At 37.9% G+C, this 18,780-nt stretch overlaps 1 protein-coding gene across 1 annotated transcript; it reads right to left on the bottom strand.

The window, feature by feature from the left end:
- Positions 1-1,793: 1,793 nt before the first annotated feature.
- Positions 1,794-18,194, bottom strand: LOC145502507 (DNA/RNA-binding protein KIN17-like). The gene is made up of 17 exons (XM_081481816.1): positions 18,000-18,194; positions 17,800-17,894; positions 15,637-15,680; positions 14,580-14,659; positions 14,014-14,056; positions 13,512-13,594; positions 12,314-12,362; positions 11,208-11,260; positions 10,846-10,894; positions 9,534-9,588; positions 8,185-8,283; positions 7,680-7,716; positions 6,256-6,309; positions 5,473-5,541; positions 4,684-4,783; positions 3,919-4,019; positions 1,794-2,805 (listed from the first exon to the last, which is right to left on the bottom strand). Exons 1-17 carry the CDS (start codon positions 18,117-18,119, stop codon positions 2,740-2,742), a joined length of 1,197 nt encoding a protein of 398 aa, XP_081337942.1. The 5' UTR covers positions 18,120-18,194; the 3' UTR covers positions 1,794-2,739.
- Between the last annotated feature and the right edge of the window lie 586 nt (positions 18,195-18,780).

Raw genomic sequence — 18,780 nt, 5'->3', positions numbered from 1 at the left:
GAGCTCTGTGCAACGCTGTGAACAGGAAAAAGGAAAAATAATACAGGCTGACAGGACATTCACTGCTCTTAAAAGGATTTCTCTACTGAATGGGACCTCTGACGTCACACAAGCAGCAGCACTCAATATGAAGATTGAAAACCAACGCGTGAGTTAAGCCATTAGCAAAATTCATGTATTTTATGCTTGGTCGAGGACAGGTCAAGACCGGTGAAGCTTTTTAGTAAAACAAATCAAAACTGCAATCGTACGCGGTTAAGAAACTAATTCTCCACAGTCATCCGTTTTAACGAGGTATATCGATCATGACAGTGAAGAATACAGAATCATTCTCCAATTGCTCCAACGAAACCAGCTGCAGGTCAGTGTTTCATTGCCCGGAGTTGCCAGAATTCATATGGGACCTGAATCACACAACTTCTTTTAAGATTATTGTTGCCATCACGACCATTGCTTGTCCCGTTACCATTCTGTTAAACCTCTTGGTGATAATAGCAGTGAAGACGAGAAGAGAATTGAAACAGAATTCTAATATCCTGTTGTCTAGCGTGGCCTTAGCTGATCTTTTGGTGGACGCTGTATCTATGCCACTGTCTATCACGTTAGACACGTTATTTATCAAGAGAGTTTTAGATGTGGATATTATCTGTACAGTAACTTTCGTAAATGCCTGTGTAATGTATTTTACTTGTGGTGCGTCATTTTTACATTTGCTCCTAATTGCTTGGGAGAGGCTTGTGGCGATAGCTAAATGGATGGAGTACAAGGCTATTGCTACAAGAGGCCGTGTAAACAAGTACACGAGAGTTGCCTGGCTGTTGGCATTACTAATAGTTGTTTCATCGTTACTAATAGAAGCTGCTCACCTTCGTTATGACCGAATATTAGTCGGAGATGTCATTTTGAGCATTTTCTGGGTTGTCTGCATTTTGCTTGTAGTATTCTTTTATGTGAAAACGTATCTCGCAGTGCGAAAGTGGAACGGAACGCGAATCCACCCAGTCAATGCTCTGGTCAAAGGGAAGCTTGAACGCAAAGTTGCTTACACGACTTTCTGGTTAACGGCTTTTGTTGCTGCCTCGGGTGTGCCGATCCAAGTCGTTTATATCTTTCGGAGAGTCTTGCCTTTTTTCGGCCAGGTTTCCACTTTACGATGGGCAGACACAATATTTCAGTTAAACTCTCTGTTCAACCCACTATTGTACTGGTATAGTAACCGCCGCAAAAGGAAAGCTGCATTGGAGCTGTTAAGGTGCAGAAACAGGCCACCAGCTCACACTGCGCGTTACATTAGGACACGTCGATATTCTGTGGCATCGCTACATGTTGAAAAGCTTCAAAGCGAGCAAAGAGGCGTCCCATTTGTGAGGTCGGATTCTCTTGGTGCTGTGATGTGTTCGGATACTTTTCGGCACAGGTCGAGTAAAACAGTAAAGGAAAGACCGATGTCAGCTCCATCAAGGATAGTAAGCGACGAAATGTTCACACAGCAGGACAATAAACTGATTGCAACAGGTCAGATTAAAAATGCCCCAGGAAGGAAAGGCATTCAGGGCTAAACCACCGGAAAACATCACGGGGCTCGGGAGATCTCTGCGTCATGTCAGTGGTAAAATTGTGCGATTCAGATCATGGAATGAAAATCTTTTCATGTTACAAATGAAGGATGCGTAGTACAGACGGTTGCACAGGAATGAACACATCCAAAGTTGTCATAAATATTTTTAATTATTGAGGCGAAACAACCTGTATTTACATACGAATTATACATTTAAGACTTAAAAGCGAATTAAAAGAAAAAAAAATGCAACTGCTTTACATATGCTATCCATTCACAACGACCGAACATTGAACAATGGTTACTTCACAGTTGGCGCACAATCTAGGATATATTTTCATGTTAGCCGTTCGCAGTCTGTCTTAACGTTCTTAATAATCCATGCTTAGTTTTCCTGTTTTCTTCTTTGTCAATCTATTATGTCGTCGTTGACAAATGTTGTTCCCTATAGGGGAAACATTTCTTATTCCCAACCAAATTATTTAACTAGCTTGCTGTGATTGCATTAAACACGAAATAGAATGAAGTTTTTCTCGTTAGGCTTCACGTGGTCGGTGAAAAAAAAAGAAAAGAAAGTGTTTACATAGGATAAGAGTTCAACTCCAACAGGATTGGTTTGGTACATCAACATGGCCGCCGTTTTGATTGTTTTGAGACACCAATATGGCTGCCGTGACGTCATGTGAAAACACCCTATAATAAACTTTTGTCATTGGAGATGTCATTGTCCCAAATCTGAGCCTTAGAATGGAACGAGCCGCTTCGTATTCCTCTTCTCGAGGACATAAAATTTCTCTACGATCTTCACAAAACAAACAAACTACGTCATGAAAACCCTCCCCAAATGAAAAAGAATTTCCTAAATACTGTTAATATAACTTTCAAAGTTTTCATACGATCGACATCGAAGCTAACTTTAAAGATTACCCAATCAAAATTCAAATTTCCGCGCTTACGACATGTGTCAGGACCTTTAACATACAATGGAAAAAGCATAGCCAGACTCTCTTAAGAAAAAAACTCAACTGAAATGAGATTTTTATTCAAAATTTCACTCATAGAAGACTGGAACATTCACTGAACACTTCTCAGTGATTTCTCCTAAAGTGTGCGTTCATAATCTACAGTTTGCTACGTGTTGACAGGGGCCGTGTGCGCTTGAGTGAACTTTGAACGTGGTGTCACGTGTCCAGTTTGCAGATGTCTTCATAAGGGATCCTGTCTATTCTTTTCCCTCTGTGGGGTCCCTACAAGGGAGACAAATAAAGGCACGCAATGCGTACATACTTTTCGTGTTTGTAACGGGTGTTTTCATTTTAAATACATCATTTACTTGTGATGTACTGCCGATCCCGTCCAGAACTCGAACCCAGACTTCTGACTTCTCAATCGGGAGTGCTATATGTCAATCTTGCCAAGCTGAATCTTTAAACTGTCGCGTTTGCAGTTTTCATAGATATAAATTTTTCTTGGAGCTTTCCTATCATCCGACTGCTCATAATTGACAATTAGATCACGACCTCGAGATTTCTATCGAATGATAGTTGACGAGGGCGTAGCCTGTGTCAACTATCACGCATAGAAATCGAGAGCGAATAATCTAATTGTTTTAGTATAAATTAACTTTTCATTCAAAATTTTTATCTAAATCCTCCAAAACACAAAAAAGACGCCGCCATTTTGAATACAATCACACACTGCTAGGCTACTCACTATCTACAATAGAATAGATGGTGAGTAGCGTAGCCAATAAGAGAACGGCATTCGTGACAGAACGATAGTAGATTATACTAATATTTAATAGCAGCGTGTCATAAACTGAAAATTAACATCCTCGGGTTAACGTTTACTTTGTGAAAATTAATCACATGAGGATATTGACTTGTCAAAGTTTCTCACGCACTACAAATGGTAGACTGCTCACAGTCTCCTATTTTTTGCGTGAGATCGTAGATGTCCATCATTGAGTTCAACGAACTGCCATCTTGGTCTCTTGATGCCAGCGCAACTGGAGAGCGTACAAAATACCCGTGGGTAGGGGTGGCGGATGACACGGCGGGCTAAATGGTTAACATTGAGGGTCACTGAAAACTTGGACAATTAATCTTAATTTTCTCAAGATACGCCTGCAGGGTATTTCTACATAATCCACTACCTTGGGTTTTAGTACACTCTAAGACAGAAGTTTGTCAAATAGACCATATTCGTATTCTCGGTACTGGACTGGAACTAGCCTGCAATAGAGGCTCATGCAGAGGAATATCATTTGAAGACTTCCCCCTCAGTTGGAAGTAATTGCAGCCCAATACTGAGAATACAAATATGGCCTGTCAAGCAAACATGGAGCCGGCTTAGCTTACATCCTTAAGATCCCCTGTAACTGAGAAGCTCTTTTCATCCAGGGACACAAGCGAGGCTGTTGATCCTCTGTGGATGCCATTTACAATCAAGACAGTCTTCCCTGGAAAACAAATTGTACATGTACACACAGCCAGTTTATTTCTGAGATTCTCCATACCACGTTTGATATATTTTGCATGAGGAATCTAACTCTAGGTGAACATTTCTTTTTCCCCCTGGATGGGCTGCCCCATAGTTTGCTGTACTCATTTATACACCTGGGTGGAGAGAGGCACTGTGGGAGTACAGCGCCTTGTCCAAAAACACAACATAATGTTCCTGGACAGGGCTTGAACCCAGCCCTTTCAATCTGGAGTCTTACATACCAATCATTAGGACACTGTGCCTGCCTCAAAACATGTGGAAGCTGTTGAAGCTGAGCACAAAGACTTGGACTGGACTAGCTGGAAAGAGGTGGAGAGAGGCCCTGTGGGAGTAAAGTGTCTTTCCCATGAACACAACACAATGTCCCTGGCCAGAACTCAAACCAGAACTGCTTGATCCCGAGATAAGCGCACCATCTATGAGGCCACAGTGCTTCATACTTTCCTATAAAAAGTTTTGACTCTTGAGACCCCTCCCCTGGAATTTCCAGCGACCTTTTATGGGGTGGGTAAGGATACTTTGCTAAGCTGCACATTCTGGCTCCTACAATACTAGACTACTGCTTTTAGAAGTGAGACTGTTAACATCAAGCTTGACTAAAGCATTACAAGTACATCTACCTAGGGCTGGTATGACTGTTTCCAAGTGTTCTTGGTCAACCTTGATCACATCTCCACTATCAGACATTTTTATTGTAGCAACAAATAGATTGTGAATATCCTAAGTTCAGAAAGAGAATGAAAACAGTCAGCATACATATGCATTATTTTTACACAACAAAGTTACTTCAGAGAGCCACAAACTAAAATCAAGCAATCAAAATGCATGCTCTAGATACCATCAGTCCAACACAGTCCAAGTGATTTTAATTAGTATTGGACTGTGATTGTCCTGAAGGTCCTTGTGCGACCTTTGCTTTCGTAAAAGAAGTCCGTTACATGGGAAAGATTCGTTTTCTTTACTTTCCAACTTTTGCTTCCTTCCTTGTTTTCTTTTTTGAAAAATCATGTCAGACGTAGGAGTAAATGACCGGTTAGCTCTCAATCAAAATTCTATGATTTTAAGGTGCTAATTTCTAGTAGGTAAGTGAAGTCTGACTGAGAATTTCATGTATGTTTGATAGAGCTGTAGGAAAAAAACCATCCATATGAATTTTTTTTTAAAAAAGGAAACTCAGTTCTGCATACTGTTGTAAGTTTGCTAGAATTTACTACGTTTTTCAAACTTGAGCCAGTTCAAAAAGATACATTTTTTCAGGAAAAGTTGCTTTCCATATTAAAAGCAGCTATTGTAGTATTCACAATGAACAAAACGTTCCTTGCCATAAAATTATATCAACTTAAAAATTTATTTTAAATTTAAGATTGATAACATAAACTTTCATCTTTATTACTGATTATTATACAAACCTTTATTGTTCCTTTCTTTTTGTAGTATTTATCTCCAAGTCTTTTGGTCACAACTTTAACAACGATTCCCTGTTAAGGAAATGTTGTCTATTAAGCAACTTCATCATACATGTAGTTAATAATCATAATATGCTTCACATACTTTAGATACCTATTTTATTGCGCCTCCCAATTGGGGCTTTTCAGGAGCAATAACTTTAAAAATAATTCAACCATCAATATAAATTTGTACACTGAAGTGACAAAAATAAATAAAGAAACTAAGATTACATTGTATGCTTTCCAGTTGTTCATACCATACACAAGCAGTGGTGCTAGTAGAGATTGTTTTCATGGTTCTTTTCTTACAAACATTTTGTCAGAGTTTGACAGCAGGAAATTGAGAAGCTTTATGTGTATAGTTACAAATGTACAGTTACACAGGAAGCATTCTCGGAAACATTCCATAAATAAATTACAATAGCCTAAGCTGGTTTTCATGTGGGTCTTCTGTCCTGGTGGAATTGGAATTTAAAGATGTTGGTTTTTGTGGAGGGAGGAGAACTGACGTATCCGGAGAAAAACCCTCTGAGCAAGGCAAGAACCAACAACAAAACTCAACCCACATGATAATTATTTATGAAACCTGGCCAGAATTGCACTGGGGCCGCACTGATGGGAGGTGAGTTCTTTGCCACTGCTCCATCTGGCATCTCTGCTCCCAGCTCCTCACTGTTCACTTCTCTGTTGGAGGCTTCCTCCCTCCCTTCAGTACCATACACTACAATGTACAGCTTTACTTACTTTTGCTATCCAATTGTCTTTGCGGCTTGTTTTCTTCTTTTTTTGCTCCTCCATCTGCAGAAGAAAGATCCTTATAAGTTACCTTCTACATCTACATCTACATCTACATGTATCTACTGTGATATCAGTATTTAACTGGGCAAAATGAAATAGAGGAAAATCCATGGCAAACAAAAATGCTTCGTGAAAGTTCTAATCAGCAAAAAGCTTTGCTCAAATATTTCTATCGGCAAGAAACATGAATTTTTCTAAATGATGATAAAAATATTGAACAAACAACTTCCTTAGGTCAATACCTTACACATTTACAATGCGCATTATATCCAGATTGATAATTTTGACCTTTCGTGTTAAATGAACGAAATAAATTGACATCAGCTCAATGCCATCTTCATGTTATACAATGTATACTGAGCTATGGATGCACTTGGGAAGTTTGGAGAGCACAAAAGAAGCGTACATGTAAGAGTTGCTCGACATGATAGTCAAGAGCAACTCTAGCTTCTTGAGTGCTCTCCAAACTTCCCAAGTGCATCCATAACTCGATATACACACAGCTAAAAGCATGAACCAATTCTTTTATAACATAGTGAAAACAACTTGGGTGCTAAAACATGGTTTATTTGTGATTGACTACAGAAAGTTCTCACAATGCACAGTGAAGGGAAACAAAGGTCATTAGGATCCTAACAGGCCACAATCAGTTGAGCAACAGTTGAACGAAAACGCTTAGCCTAGCTTTCTAAAATTGTGAATAAAAAATTCGCTTCTTTGAATTAATTACAATGAAAAAGTACAAATGTAGGCAAGCAGAGTAAAAAAAAAACTCAATGAAAATGTAGACAAACAAAATCAAAATGCTCAAGTTTAAGTAAACATCTTACATGTAGCTTGGCAAAAGTCAAAGGATCGAAGTAGAGTTTGGGATCATTCAGAATAATCTTCACATTGCCGAAACTTAAACAAAAGGAACTTGCACTAAACTCAATGGAAATTTTGCAGCCAAATTAAAACTGCACACATCATCTTATATGCCCACCGCCGTGCGTATATAGAGATTTTGTTCATGATGACTCAATAGGAATTAGGTAGGACTAGCGTGTGCTATGTTATAAAAAAAAATTATTACTATTTCTAACAGGGGTTTTCAATATGAATTTAGAAATTTCAGCTACAGTAAAAATCAAATAAAAATTACAAAAGGTAAAAGAATCTATAAGGTGTTAAAAATACACAGCCTATGATAATGTTTAAAGCATACAGAGAATTGTAATTGTACTAATAGATTGATATGTACATGTATTTACGAATAACTATTCACAGATCTCTCTGGGCTAACAGTTTGAAACAAAAGAAATGCTGTTTAGCTTGAGTAGTACAGTATGTTTATAATGGTAACAATGTTTACATGCACATGTACTCACTTCCATTATTTCCTCTAATGCTGATTTCCTTTTCACACTGAAAAGCAGTCACATTTATTTAGAATAAACTTTGCCATGTTCTCTTGAATTTTTATGCATAATTTACATTTCTGGCGCAGTTTTGAGACAAAATTGATATCCAACTAAAAATAATGTAAAATTTAATGTAGAACAATTAATTAATATTACATTGTCTACTTGTTATTGATTTCTAGAAGACTTTGTGATTGATTTTTAATGGGGCTCAGTCACGGGTATTTTGAGTTATTTTGGCCACATACAAAATTACCTTTAAGTATTAGGAAACCTGAAAATAACAGTTTAATAAGATAGAAAAAAACCAAAGAGATAATGATAAACCATAAAGGAACGAGGATGGCTAAGGATGGACAAGATTGACATGGATTACAAACGACGAATTTGAAAAATTGAGGCTAAACTTCTCAATATGAGCAAACCGTGACGTAGCTCCTTTTAAAATAATACGCCCTTAGGGTTTAATTACCTTTCTTTAGTCTTTTCCTTTTCTTTCTTCTTTCCCCTTTGATTCAAGCTTGCTGAACTCATGGGATTCTGCAGGCCTGTAGGTTTTGACTGAGTGACTCTGAAAATTAATGGGAGGAAAGCTTGGGTGTTGGTGCCTGATAGTTGTGAAATTAAGAGAAGCAAATGAATAAAAATAAATTGAAATAAACAACAATCAAAGTATACCTGTCAGCCATACCAGACATCTACAACATTTTTGGCAACCAAATAGTCAAAAAGAAACTTGCTGCCAAAAGACAATATTTACATGAACTAACCTGCCTTTACATGTACAGTCTATTCTTACATGTAAATCAAATCAAGTTTTCAATACATATTTCTGGAAAAGATACATTTTAATTACAAGTGAGTTGCACAACAACTGTCTAGCATTGTAGGCTTGCAATATATGCAGAGAGCTATTACTGGTCTACAGGTATCCATTCATGTGAGATTACAGTTTCACACAGTTTCATCACAGTTGCATGTGTACATTTGTATGAAGTGATACTGCTGGTATTTAGTTGAGCTAACAGTAATTAGTGCATGAGATTTTAAGATCATGCCAACAAGTTGTTTTCTGCAATGTCTTGATTCTAGGGACATATGCCAATTTGGTAGTGCCAGCTGTTTGTTTAGTTGTTTTCAGTTAAAACCATGAAAATGTGAGTATCAAACCTTCACGATAAAAACAAGGATAAAACATTAAAATCGGTCCACGATCCTAAGGAGGCATCACATAAATACACGTACACCAGAACAAGAAAGCTCCACACAAATCAAAATCATGGCAAGTTGGGTGTCTGTGATTACAGGATACCGAAAAGAGAGTATGGTTAACATTTGTGAATCATCGGGGATATTTTTTGGGGGGAGGGGAGGCATCTTTCCAGGCATAGTTGCTTTTTACTTCTTCTTGGTCATGAATCACTCGCTCACTCACTCACTCACTCACTCACTCACTCTCTTCACTTGTGGGGAGGCCATAAATACTGTCAGGTCATTTAGTTACATTATACAATTCTACCCAGTCTTTTGAAGCATATTTTGAAGACCTAAACAAACTTTGCTGTCAGCTGTACACTGTTAGTCTATTACAGTACAGCCCAAAAATAATACACACGCAAGAACTTCTTTATGCGTCCGCAAGCCGGCAACTTCTTGCGGCTTCTTGCGGGTCGCTTGCTATCTTCCAGTTTATTTTTACGTGTACTAGGTTGATCATCTATAATAACAGTACATGTACATGTACAAGTTTAAGTTCGTGTACAAACTTCTGCAACCTTGTTTAACACTCTATAAACCATCTACTGTCAATTATTTACTCACCCGCTAGGTCCTGGAACAGGTTCTTTCTTTTTAGTTGTGGGCATACTAAAAGCCACTAAAAGAAACATAATGCAAGTTAATAAGTAACTCTGTCGACAACAAGCCTCTGACAGACCAAATTAAGGTCTAAATTAAAGGTACCTGTAAATACTTCTGTGAAATACAGGTTTGTGTACATGTACATGTATGTCCATGTTCGAGAATAGTGGCCATACAGCCAAACCTTGATTCCAGTCTCTGTGGCTTGAAGTGACTAGGAGTAATAATAATGTACAATGTATTTCTACATTTCCCCTGGATGGGATGCTTTTCCATCGCACAGTTCCCTGCAGGGTCACCCCCCTGGGTGGAGAGAGTGAAGTGTCTTGCCCAAGAACACAACACAATGATCCTGATCTTGGCTTCACCCTGGATTGCTTGATTGACAGTCCAACACAATATCCATTAGACCAGCAATCTTCCACTGAGAAACAGCTCTATACTGACAGGCAGTACTCCATACTGAACAGTTATTGCAAGGGTTTCAATGAATTTTGAAGTAGGAAGTTTCTCATGGTACAGTTAGCAGGTACCCCCATACACACAAGGGCCGAAGGACCAAGCCTTTCCCCCCAAGAAAATTTTTAAGTTAGACTTGGATTTGAATTTTCCAACACATTGAGAGCTAGATGGAGTTATAATTGTTATTTACGTCCTCATTTCGTCAACCAAAATCCTGAATGATTTACAGTGACTGCACGGGAAACAATAAATACTGTTCACAGCCTTGTCCATTCAGTGACTTTTTTGACATGCAAAACAAATTGATCATTTTATTTAACTGCAAGTGCTGGTTCATTATTTTGAAAAGGCGGATTGTAAATTATCAATAACTCACCTTTTGACCTCTTCACCACGAAACTGTCAAGGACACCTTGTACATTTTTTTTGCCGCCATTTTAAAAATTACACTGTGTGCTTTTCTGTCGCGTGAAATGTGCTGCATGCATATGTTATGTAACAGCTTGTAACAGAGGATCTTAGTACTTTCCTAGTGTAGATGATGGCATTGGTTTCTCGAAGAAACACAATGAGATTAAACAGTGAATTTCCTTACTTTGCTTAAGAAACCCAACTGTAATTTGGACAAGAATGAAGTGGCCATGACAACAATGTGGCTGTATTAACAGGGTGGCTGTATAAAACAATGTGGCTGTATTACAAGGTTGCCTTAATAACAAGGTGGCTGCAAGGTGGGGTGAAAGATTATTTTTCTCTGCTGACTGATGACAATTTGTTTTCTCATAAAAAATAAAAACAGACATCTACAAACCTTTTTCCTCTTCATTTTCCCGTTTTAGTTCTGTGAACACTGGCTCTGCCTGTATTGACAGCAAAAACAATGATATCAGTGAAAAATATGGAAGATGAATGAAATGAAAAAAACAAAACAAAACAAAACAAAACAAAAAACAAAACAACAACAACAACAACAAAAAAACAATTATACTAATAGCTGTTATCAAAGCTTAGTTTGCATTCAAATACATACAGTATACAAGTTAAGGTGAAAGAAGGGTAAATACAAAGCAGAAATGACCCTTTCAAGCCCTTTGTATACTGTCAAATTGCTGATGACTGCAATGACAGCTATATTAAAAGATGCTATCAATGCCAACCTTCCATTTTACAGACCTCATCAACTTTTCTTGCTCGTTCTCTTTCTATTTGTCTTTCAAGAAGCTTAGCTGTTAAAAAAATACACAAAATAATTTATAAAAGTGTGCAAGAGTTTATTTTAGCTCAGTAGAGCAAAAATCCTACCATTTGTCTTAAATGAGTTTTAGTACCAATCTAGAAGCATTGATTTTATCATGAATGTAATTCTCTTAATTGGCTGCACAACACACTATGCATTACAACTGTTTAAGATAGCAAGTACCCAGCAGTGTGCAGTTGTTACTGTGAAGATGATGTACATAACATTTTGAGTGATTTGTAAAACAGTTACAATTATAGGTTATTTGCATGATACTGTAGCTGACTAACACTGCACCCTTACCAACTACTATGCAATAGAAATACTGCACTCTTGAGCAAATATTGTTAAATAGAAAATGTAATGCACAAGGCTAATGAATTTAAACACAGGCAATTTCCTTGCCCCTTGTACAGCGTACATGTACATTGTTAAGTTATTTGTCATGTAGTACTTGAAATTTCAAGAACACTTGAGAAGTACTTGAGTTCCCCTTGTGCTTCTCTATGCACTACTTTCATGTTCTTAAAAATTCCCGTGTCCTTACATGTACATAACTGCATACTGAACAGTGCATTTATTTAATACTTTGTCATTCTTCCACTGTATTAAATTGTACATTTTGTTGTACACTCTATGTCCCAACCTAAACAGTACAGATCATTACTTTTTTAATTTGATAATACAGTCGAACCCCTATTTTAACAGGCCACCTATTAAACAGCTATCCCTATTAGGCAGCCAGTAATCAAAGTCCAATGTGGGCTTTTCTATTGTTTTTTACCTCTAGCAGCCACTATCCATTTCCCCAAAGGTGGCTGTTTAAGAGGGGTTGCACTGTAATGCTGCTGTAATTACATACACTAAGTTAAATTCAATCATCAGAAATCCTACCACATGAATCCAAATTGTTTAAATGTTTGTGATTTACAGCATAAAATCTTGAAGAGAACACGACATGTTGGAAACAAATTAAGTAAACCAGAAAACACAAATATTTGAGCTGACATAATAATACTTCTTTCTAAAATGTGCAGCATACCTCGCCTCTCTTCATCATCCATATCCATTCTTTCCTTAACTTCAGCCGCCTGTGAATGAAATGACATTTACAATGTAGACATGTACATGACTTGTATACCTGCCAGCTCTCATGCCATAGACATGAATCTCATGCCTGTAAGGTGATAACTTTGAGGTTATGTGTACAGACTGATTTCTCAAGCATTACTTAAAATTTGAGAAACAGTACACTTTTTTGCACCATGCTAATTCAATCTTGGTTATTCTGAATTCCCCCTTACATGTATTTCGAACTTAAAACCATTTTCCTTGGATTTGCCCTTCAGTCACCTACTATCAGTAATTGGATGCTCTGGCTATTTTAAACTCTATTTTGTCCCCCCCCCCCCCCCCCCCCACACACACCCCTGAGAGTTCACAATAGCAGAGTTCAACTGTATATATACTGTACACTGTAGGTAGGAAACTTGAACCAAGAAGAGAAAACAGTAAACTCCCCAAATGCCTTGGAAGGTGTTGCAGTGGCCTCATGGTTTGTGCGTGCATCTCCAGCTTGAGTGGTCTGGGTTCAATCCCTGACCAAAGACATTGTGTTGTGTTCTTGGGCAAGACACATTACTCTCACAGTGTCTCTCTTCACCAGTTGTATAAATGGGTACCAGCGAATTTAATGCTGGGGGGTAACCCTGTGATGGACTAAACATCCCATCCAGGGAGGAGTAGAAATACTCTTAGTTGCTTCATGCTACTGAAACCGGAGATAAGCATGCCCTCATGGGTCACTTGGCTCACAGGCAGACTTTTCCTTTTCTACAGGTTATGAGAAAGCCATTTAATTATCCACTTTTGAGTTAAGTGAGACTGCTGAACAAAAAGAGTAACTTAGACTCATCTGTACAGCGTTTCATTGTAGACTCAACTTCTGAAAAAAATCATCCACAAAATACCAGCACAAAAGTGATGAAGTGCAAGATGAAACAATACACAGAGTTGTCAATAGTTCATGCTCTCACTGGTGTTTGCTAATAGTTGACTTCAGATCAAGACTAACCCTGTACATATGCATCATTCTTTTTATTCAGTTGTTTCGGTTAACTCAAAACTCACAATGTCTCTGGCCAAGGATGGAACATGGACCACTTGATCCAGAGGAAAGTGCACTGTTACCATGAGGAACCTGTAAGCATTTAATTTAATGTTGTTTTTCCTCTTTTTACCTTTTGTCTCTCAATGGTTTCAGGATCCCTGTCTATATATGCTATAAACCATCCCTTTTCAGTTTCATCAACTTTGCAGTGTCCTGAGGCATATATTAGAAAAAAATTATATCAATGATTAATTAGACGTATTACACACTGTCTGCAGCAGTTATAAGTAACATGCATCACATATACATATGGACATGTACACTTATTGTCTGATAATAAATAATAAATGTAAAACTCAAAAATGAAGATTTGCATGTTCTTATTTTTGTACTTTCTTTTGCAATCCATAAGTTTCCTTTAATTTTTAAAATCACATATTGAGTGTAAAAGGTACCGTAGTAATACATGTAACTCCTCACTGGGAACCATAAAAGTGTTATTATCCATTGTTTCAGCAGCTGGGAACAACATCTTAATCTTTCAATTACAATTTATGATACCATCTTTCATTGAATGTGAGGTTACCTCTTCAAAAAAATAAATATAACAATTAAATGTATTTACAATGTACCTTCTCTTCCAAGCCATTTAACAAATTGAGTCAGAGTTTCCCACTGTAACAAAGATAAAAACAGCCAAAACATTGTCATAGCTGAAACAAATTTTATAATTATACATATATAAAAAAATAAAAAAACCTGTAACATTAGAATACATGTACACTGGTTTTTAATTTGGAGAGCAAGGATGGCACAGTGGTGAGAACACTTGCCTCCCAGGTTCGATTCCAGCTCGGTGCCATATGTGTGTGTATGTGGGTTGAGTTTGTTGTTAGTTCTTGCCTTGACCCGGGAGGTTTTCCTCTGGGTTCTCCTGTTTTTCTCCCTCCACCAAAACCAACATTTCTAAATTCCAATTTGACCAGGATAGAAGACCTGCATGAAAACCAGCTAAGGTCAATGTCATGTGGCTTCCTCTCTAAATATTGTGATTTTTTTTTATTATTATTTTTTTAATCAACTTCAGCCAAAATAAATTTGAACCGCATCATACACAAACTAGAATTTTCATTTAGATACATGTACACACTTTTCTTCCTTACTTTTTTCCCCTGCGCTTTAAAGTTATCACACTGACCTGGGTAGCATTCATGTGTGTATGGTGTCTGTCACTGATGTAATCCTGGTAAACTTGATTTGCTTTAACTCTGCGAGTTCCTTAAAAACATGTAAAAAAAAAAAAAAAAAAAGAAAAAAACTTATCAATAGATTACATTTTCATGACACAAATGTATGGTCAGGGTTTGAAAAAAGTGCCATCCAGTTGTCCAAGACAAACTGTTGATTTTTCTGCCAGGCAAGTAGCTTTAATTCATTCTCACTTGCCTGAAGGGGAATTAGGCCCTGGCAAGTTGTCTCCCAACAAATTAAACAATTTTAAGTTAACTAAGACTTACCCAGGGTAAACAAAATTTTAGAGCTGCTCAAGTGTCTAAAGGGCAAGCTGGGATTCAAGTGTTTTTGTAGCCCTGGAGGTTCCTTAAAGTAAAATTTTAATTTTAATTTTAATTTGCAACTTGTGCAGTGTAACAGAAGAGTAACGGATGAGGGAAGACAAAAGTAAAGGAAAAAAAAACAAAAAACTCTGTAATGATTGACTGATCATGTGGATTCATGACTGACGTTTTTATTCAGTTGTGTGGTACCCAAATACAGACTAATGCTCAGTCATCAGGAACAGTACAAAGAAACGACACCTTTCTTGCTCGCAAGTGACTGCTTGGTTGTTATAGTATCATGAGATTACAATATTCAACTACTGTATATAAGGTAAAGTCTGTGTCAGGCCAAGTGGTCCTGAAATCACCAGATCTCATCCTGGTTTCTATAGCACGAAGTGAGAAGGGAATAGGAACACTGTACTGTATTTCTACTCCGTCATGGATGGGATGCTTCATGCACACGTATGTACATGTAGTCCATTGGTGCGTTATCCCCAACAATAAATTTAGAGTAATCGTTCGGAAGTCCAGCATGCTAACCATTAGGCCACTACACATCTGACAAAGTACACAACTATAATTATACTGTATTAAATGGATGTGGAAAATCATGAAGTACAAAAGTCGTGTAAAAAGTGCACTCATAATCAGTAAAAAAAAGTAGTTACAGTTCACATTAAATACACCGCATACCAAATTGTCTCTTCAGAAGCTTCAAAAAGTCATCTTGAAATTCTCTGAAAATATATTTTGGGGTAACGCAGAGTAAGCATTCAATGATCAAGACAATAAGGTTCAACCATTTCATTTTATACCTACACCTCTTCTTGATAATGTACAAGTTTAAAGGGTCCTAGACAGCCACAGCTTTGCTTTTGTTTACAGAGGGTCCACAATAGGGTTCTCAGATTCCACTTTCCCGCCCTTTTTTTCCTGTTAATCCCGCCATCCCAACCTTTTTTGACTGGAAATCCCAATCCCGCCTACTTTTCAGACGTTTCTGTGTTAATTATTGATTTGTTAAATTAATAATTAGTTTAATTATTAACACAGAAACTTTTTAAAAATAGATATCATATGAAAGATTTCAAAAGAATTCAATGGGTAGCAGATACATGTAAGTAAGCACAAATGATTATAACGTTTCTTTCCATAAATGGTTTACTGTTTTGTTTTCTTTTGTCCACGTATCAGTGAAAGAAATGGCCTGTATACACACTTGACAGTTTCTTTCAAAGCTTTCAGCCTCTTCACTTTCCTTGAAATCTGGGCTCAGAACTTTTCTTTCTGAATGAAGGCATTCCTGCTCGCACATCCTTTTCGTAATATATCGCGATGCATACTTTGAACAGTAAATCACTGTCACCGCCATCCGGTGTGGCTATCCTGGCTAAAACAAACCAAGCACTCTGGAAAAGGTCGAAAGACTAGAAAAACTAGGAATGATCGGGGCCAAGATTGCAGACGCAAGCGTCGAAAATGTTGGAAATGGACAGATGTCATTGATGTCAGAGGTCAACACAAATGATCGCAATCAGTAGGAATAGGACTGAAGGACCTCATACAGTCTCATGACGCTAATGTAGTCAAGTGAAATGGATATGTTTGACAGAACCTGACAGGGTACAGATCCGTTGCAATTCATTACTTGAAACCTGACACAGCTATAACGCACAAAAGGTTTGTTTCTACCAGCTTGTGGTTCTTGTGCTGGTCAATAACAATTTATGAGGACACATAAGAATTGAAATCTCATATCCCGCTCTGTTCCCCTTGCGAATCCCGTATACCAACCCTATAAAAACACGAAATCCCACTCCCGCTCGTAATTGTAATTCCCGCTTCCTGTCCCTGTTTTCAGCTCAAATCCCAAATATCATGGCGAAAAAAAGCCAAATCCCGCATCCTGCCAAACCTATTGGGGACCCTCTTTATATGCCAGAGTTTGGTTAGTATACTTTACATGGTCGAGCATGTCAAAATGAAGGACATCACTGTGAAACTACTAAGGATAATTAGACATACTTTCAGGAACACAGCTTACAGTAAAGCAATAAGATTTTGCTTCACCATGCAATATCAATCATTTTGATGGCATCGAAAATGGTGGAGGGTAACTAGGGTTTGCCCTGCCCCTGTCTGCCCCCGAGATAATCCAATTTATTTATCTTTAACCCCTAAAGAAAGAGCCAAATTTGTTCCAAACCATCCTGAGAAAAGTCTTCAGATCAAAGATTACTGACGGATCAACACATGTAAAAAAGACTATCGCAGCCCATGCAGAGAATCTCGAGATAGCATGGGATGATCCTAAACAGCTGAAGTTAGTATTGGTAATCAAATGGTGACGAGTGAAATTAGGAAATAATTCCATGGGTGTTTTGTCAAAATTAATCATTAGAATTTTGACACAATGCTAATGAAATTATTTCTTAATTTCTCAAGTATACCATTTGATTATCTTTTAATGTTATAGATGACAAATTACACTTACAATCAAGGGCTTTGTACTTGTTTATTGTATCACGAAATTTCGCGCCAAACATTACCATGGCAATTTGGTCATTTCACAAGTAAAATTATAAATTAACCCTGACATTTCGCGCCAAAAAGTTAAGGAGTAATTTGTCACCCAAGATATTATCTATGAAATACATAGCAAAGCATCAACTGCCTTAGCCCGTTAGTGCATTACAATTATACAAAGAACTGGTTTGCTTGCCATTGACAAATCAACATACTCAACGTACTCGCGATGTCTGACATCACCTGATAGGCCTTAACTACTTCACTGTAGAACCTGCAGGCGTACTATACAAGCTGAAGAGGTTTTCCCTTCCCTGAATTTTAGCTTACCTCGAGAAACTGTCCATGTACTTATCAACATCTTCCGCTAATAACAGAAGCTGGCGTTGATGAGATTCTGACATTGTGTGACATTTAAATCCATTCTGAAAGGAAAAGAACGATGTAAAAATATGGCCCGTCGATTTCTTTCAATGTAACATAAACGCTGACGTTTTTCAATCGTTGACGTTTTCAAGCCTGCAGCTTACCTCGTCTCGACACTGTTTCTGGCACATTTGGCAATACCATCGCAACTTTTGCAATCCTTTGGCTTTAATCCTGTTTGCTATGGCTTTGGGAGTTAATGGACCAGCCTTTTCTTTCCCCATGTTGTAAATATAAAGCTACAATGTCTCAGTTCTTCAAAATACCTCTATTATTTGTCCGCCATGTTAAGACCAGCATGCAATGCGTGCTATACCCAGTTCCAGTTTCTTCGCGTCATCCGACATTTTGCTTCTTTAGTGGCTGATGGGAAGGGTTGTGGCGGAAACGAAGACTTAAAGCCCTGGCTAGACGGACTCGCAAGTACATGTAGAACCAACTTGAAAACTTGGGTCTACTTGCGACTCCGTTTAGCCAAGCGTTGCGTGCACTTGCGTTGACTTGCGGTCTTGCGCACGGCACGAAAAATTGGATTTACTCTAAATTTGATCCTGATCAAAGTCGAAGTCAAATATGATCATAGCTTTGATCCAAACTTTGACGCGCGTCAAATGTGTGTCAAAAATGTCATGGCTTTGCCGATACATTTGATCCATGACAAAGAGGAGGGCAAATGTGATCTTAACTTTGACTCCACCTTTGACCCACGTAAAAGGGAGAATCAAATATCTTATGGATTTGCCATACATTTGATCCCTGCCAAAGGCGAGGTCAAACATGTCAATAACTTTGACTACAGTTTTGACGCGCGTTAAAGGCGTTCAAAGACACCACGACTTTGCATACCTTTGATCTCTTATGTCAAAGGCGTTCAAAGGCGGCATG

Source organism: Orbicella franksi, chromosome 11 (genome assembly GCF_964199315.1).
Source record: "Orbicella franksi chromosome 11, jaOrbFran1.1, whole genome shotgun sequence".
NCBI classification, from domain to species: domain Eukaryota; kingdom Metazoa; phylum Cnidaria; class Anthozoa; order Scleractinia; family Merulinidae; genus Orbicella; species Orbicella franksi.
Note: the sequence above shows the minus strand (reverse complement) of the source record. Positions and strands in the feature narration are given on the sequence as shown.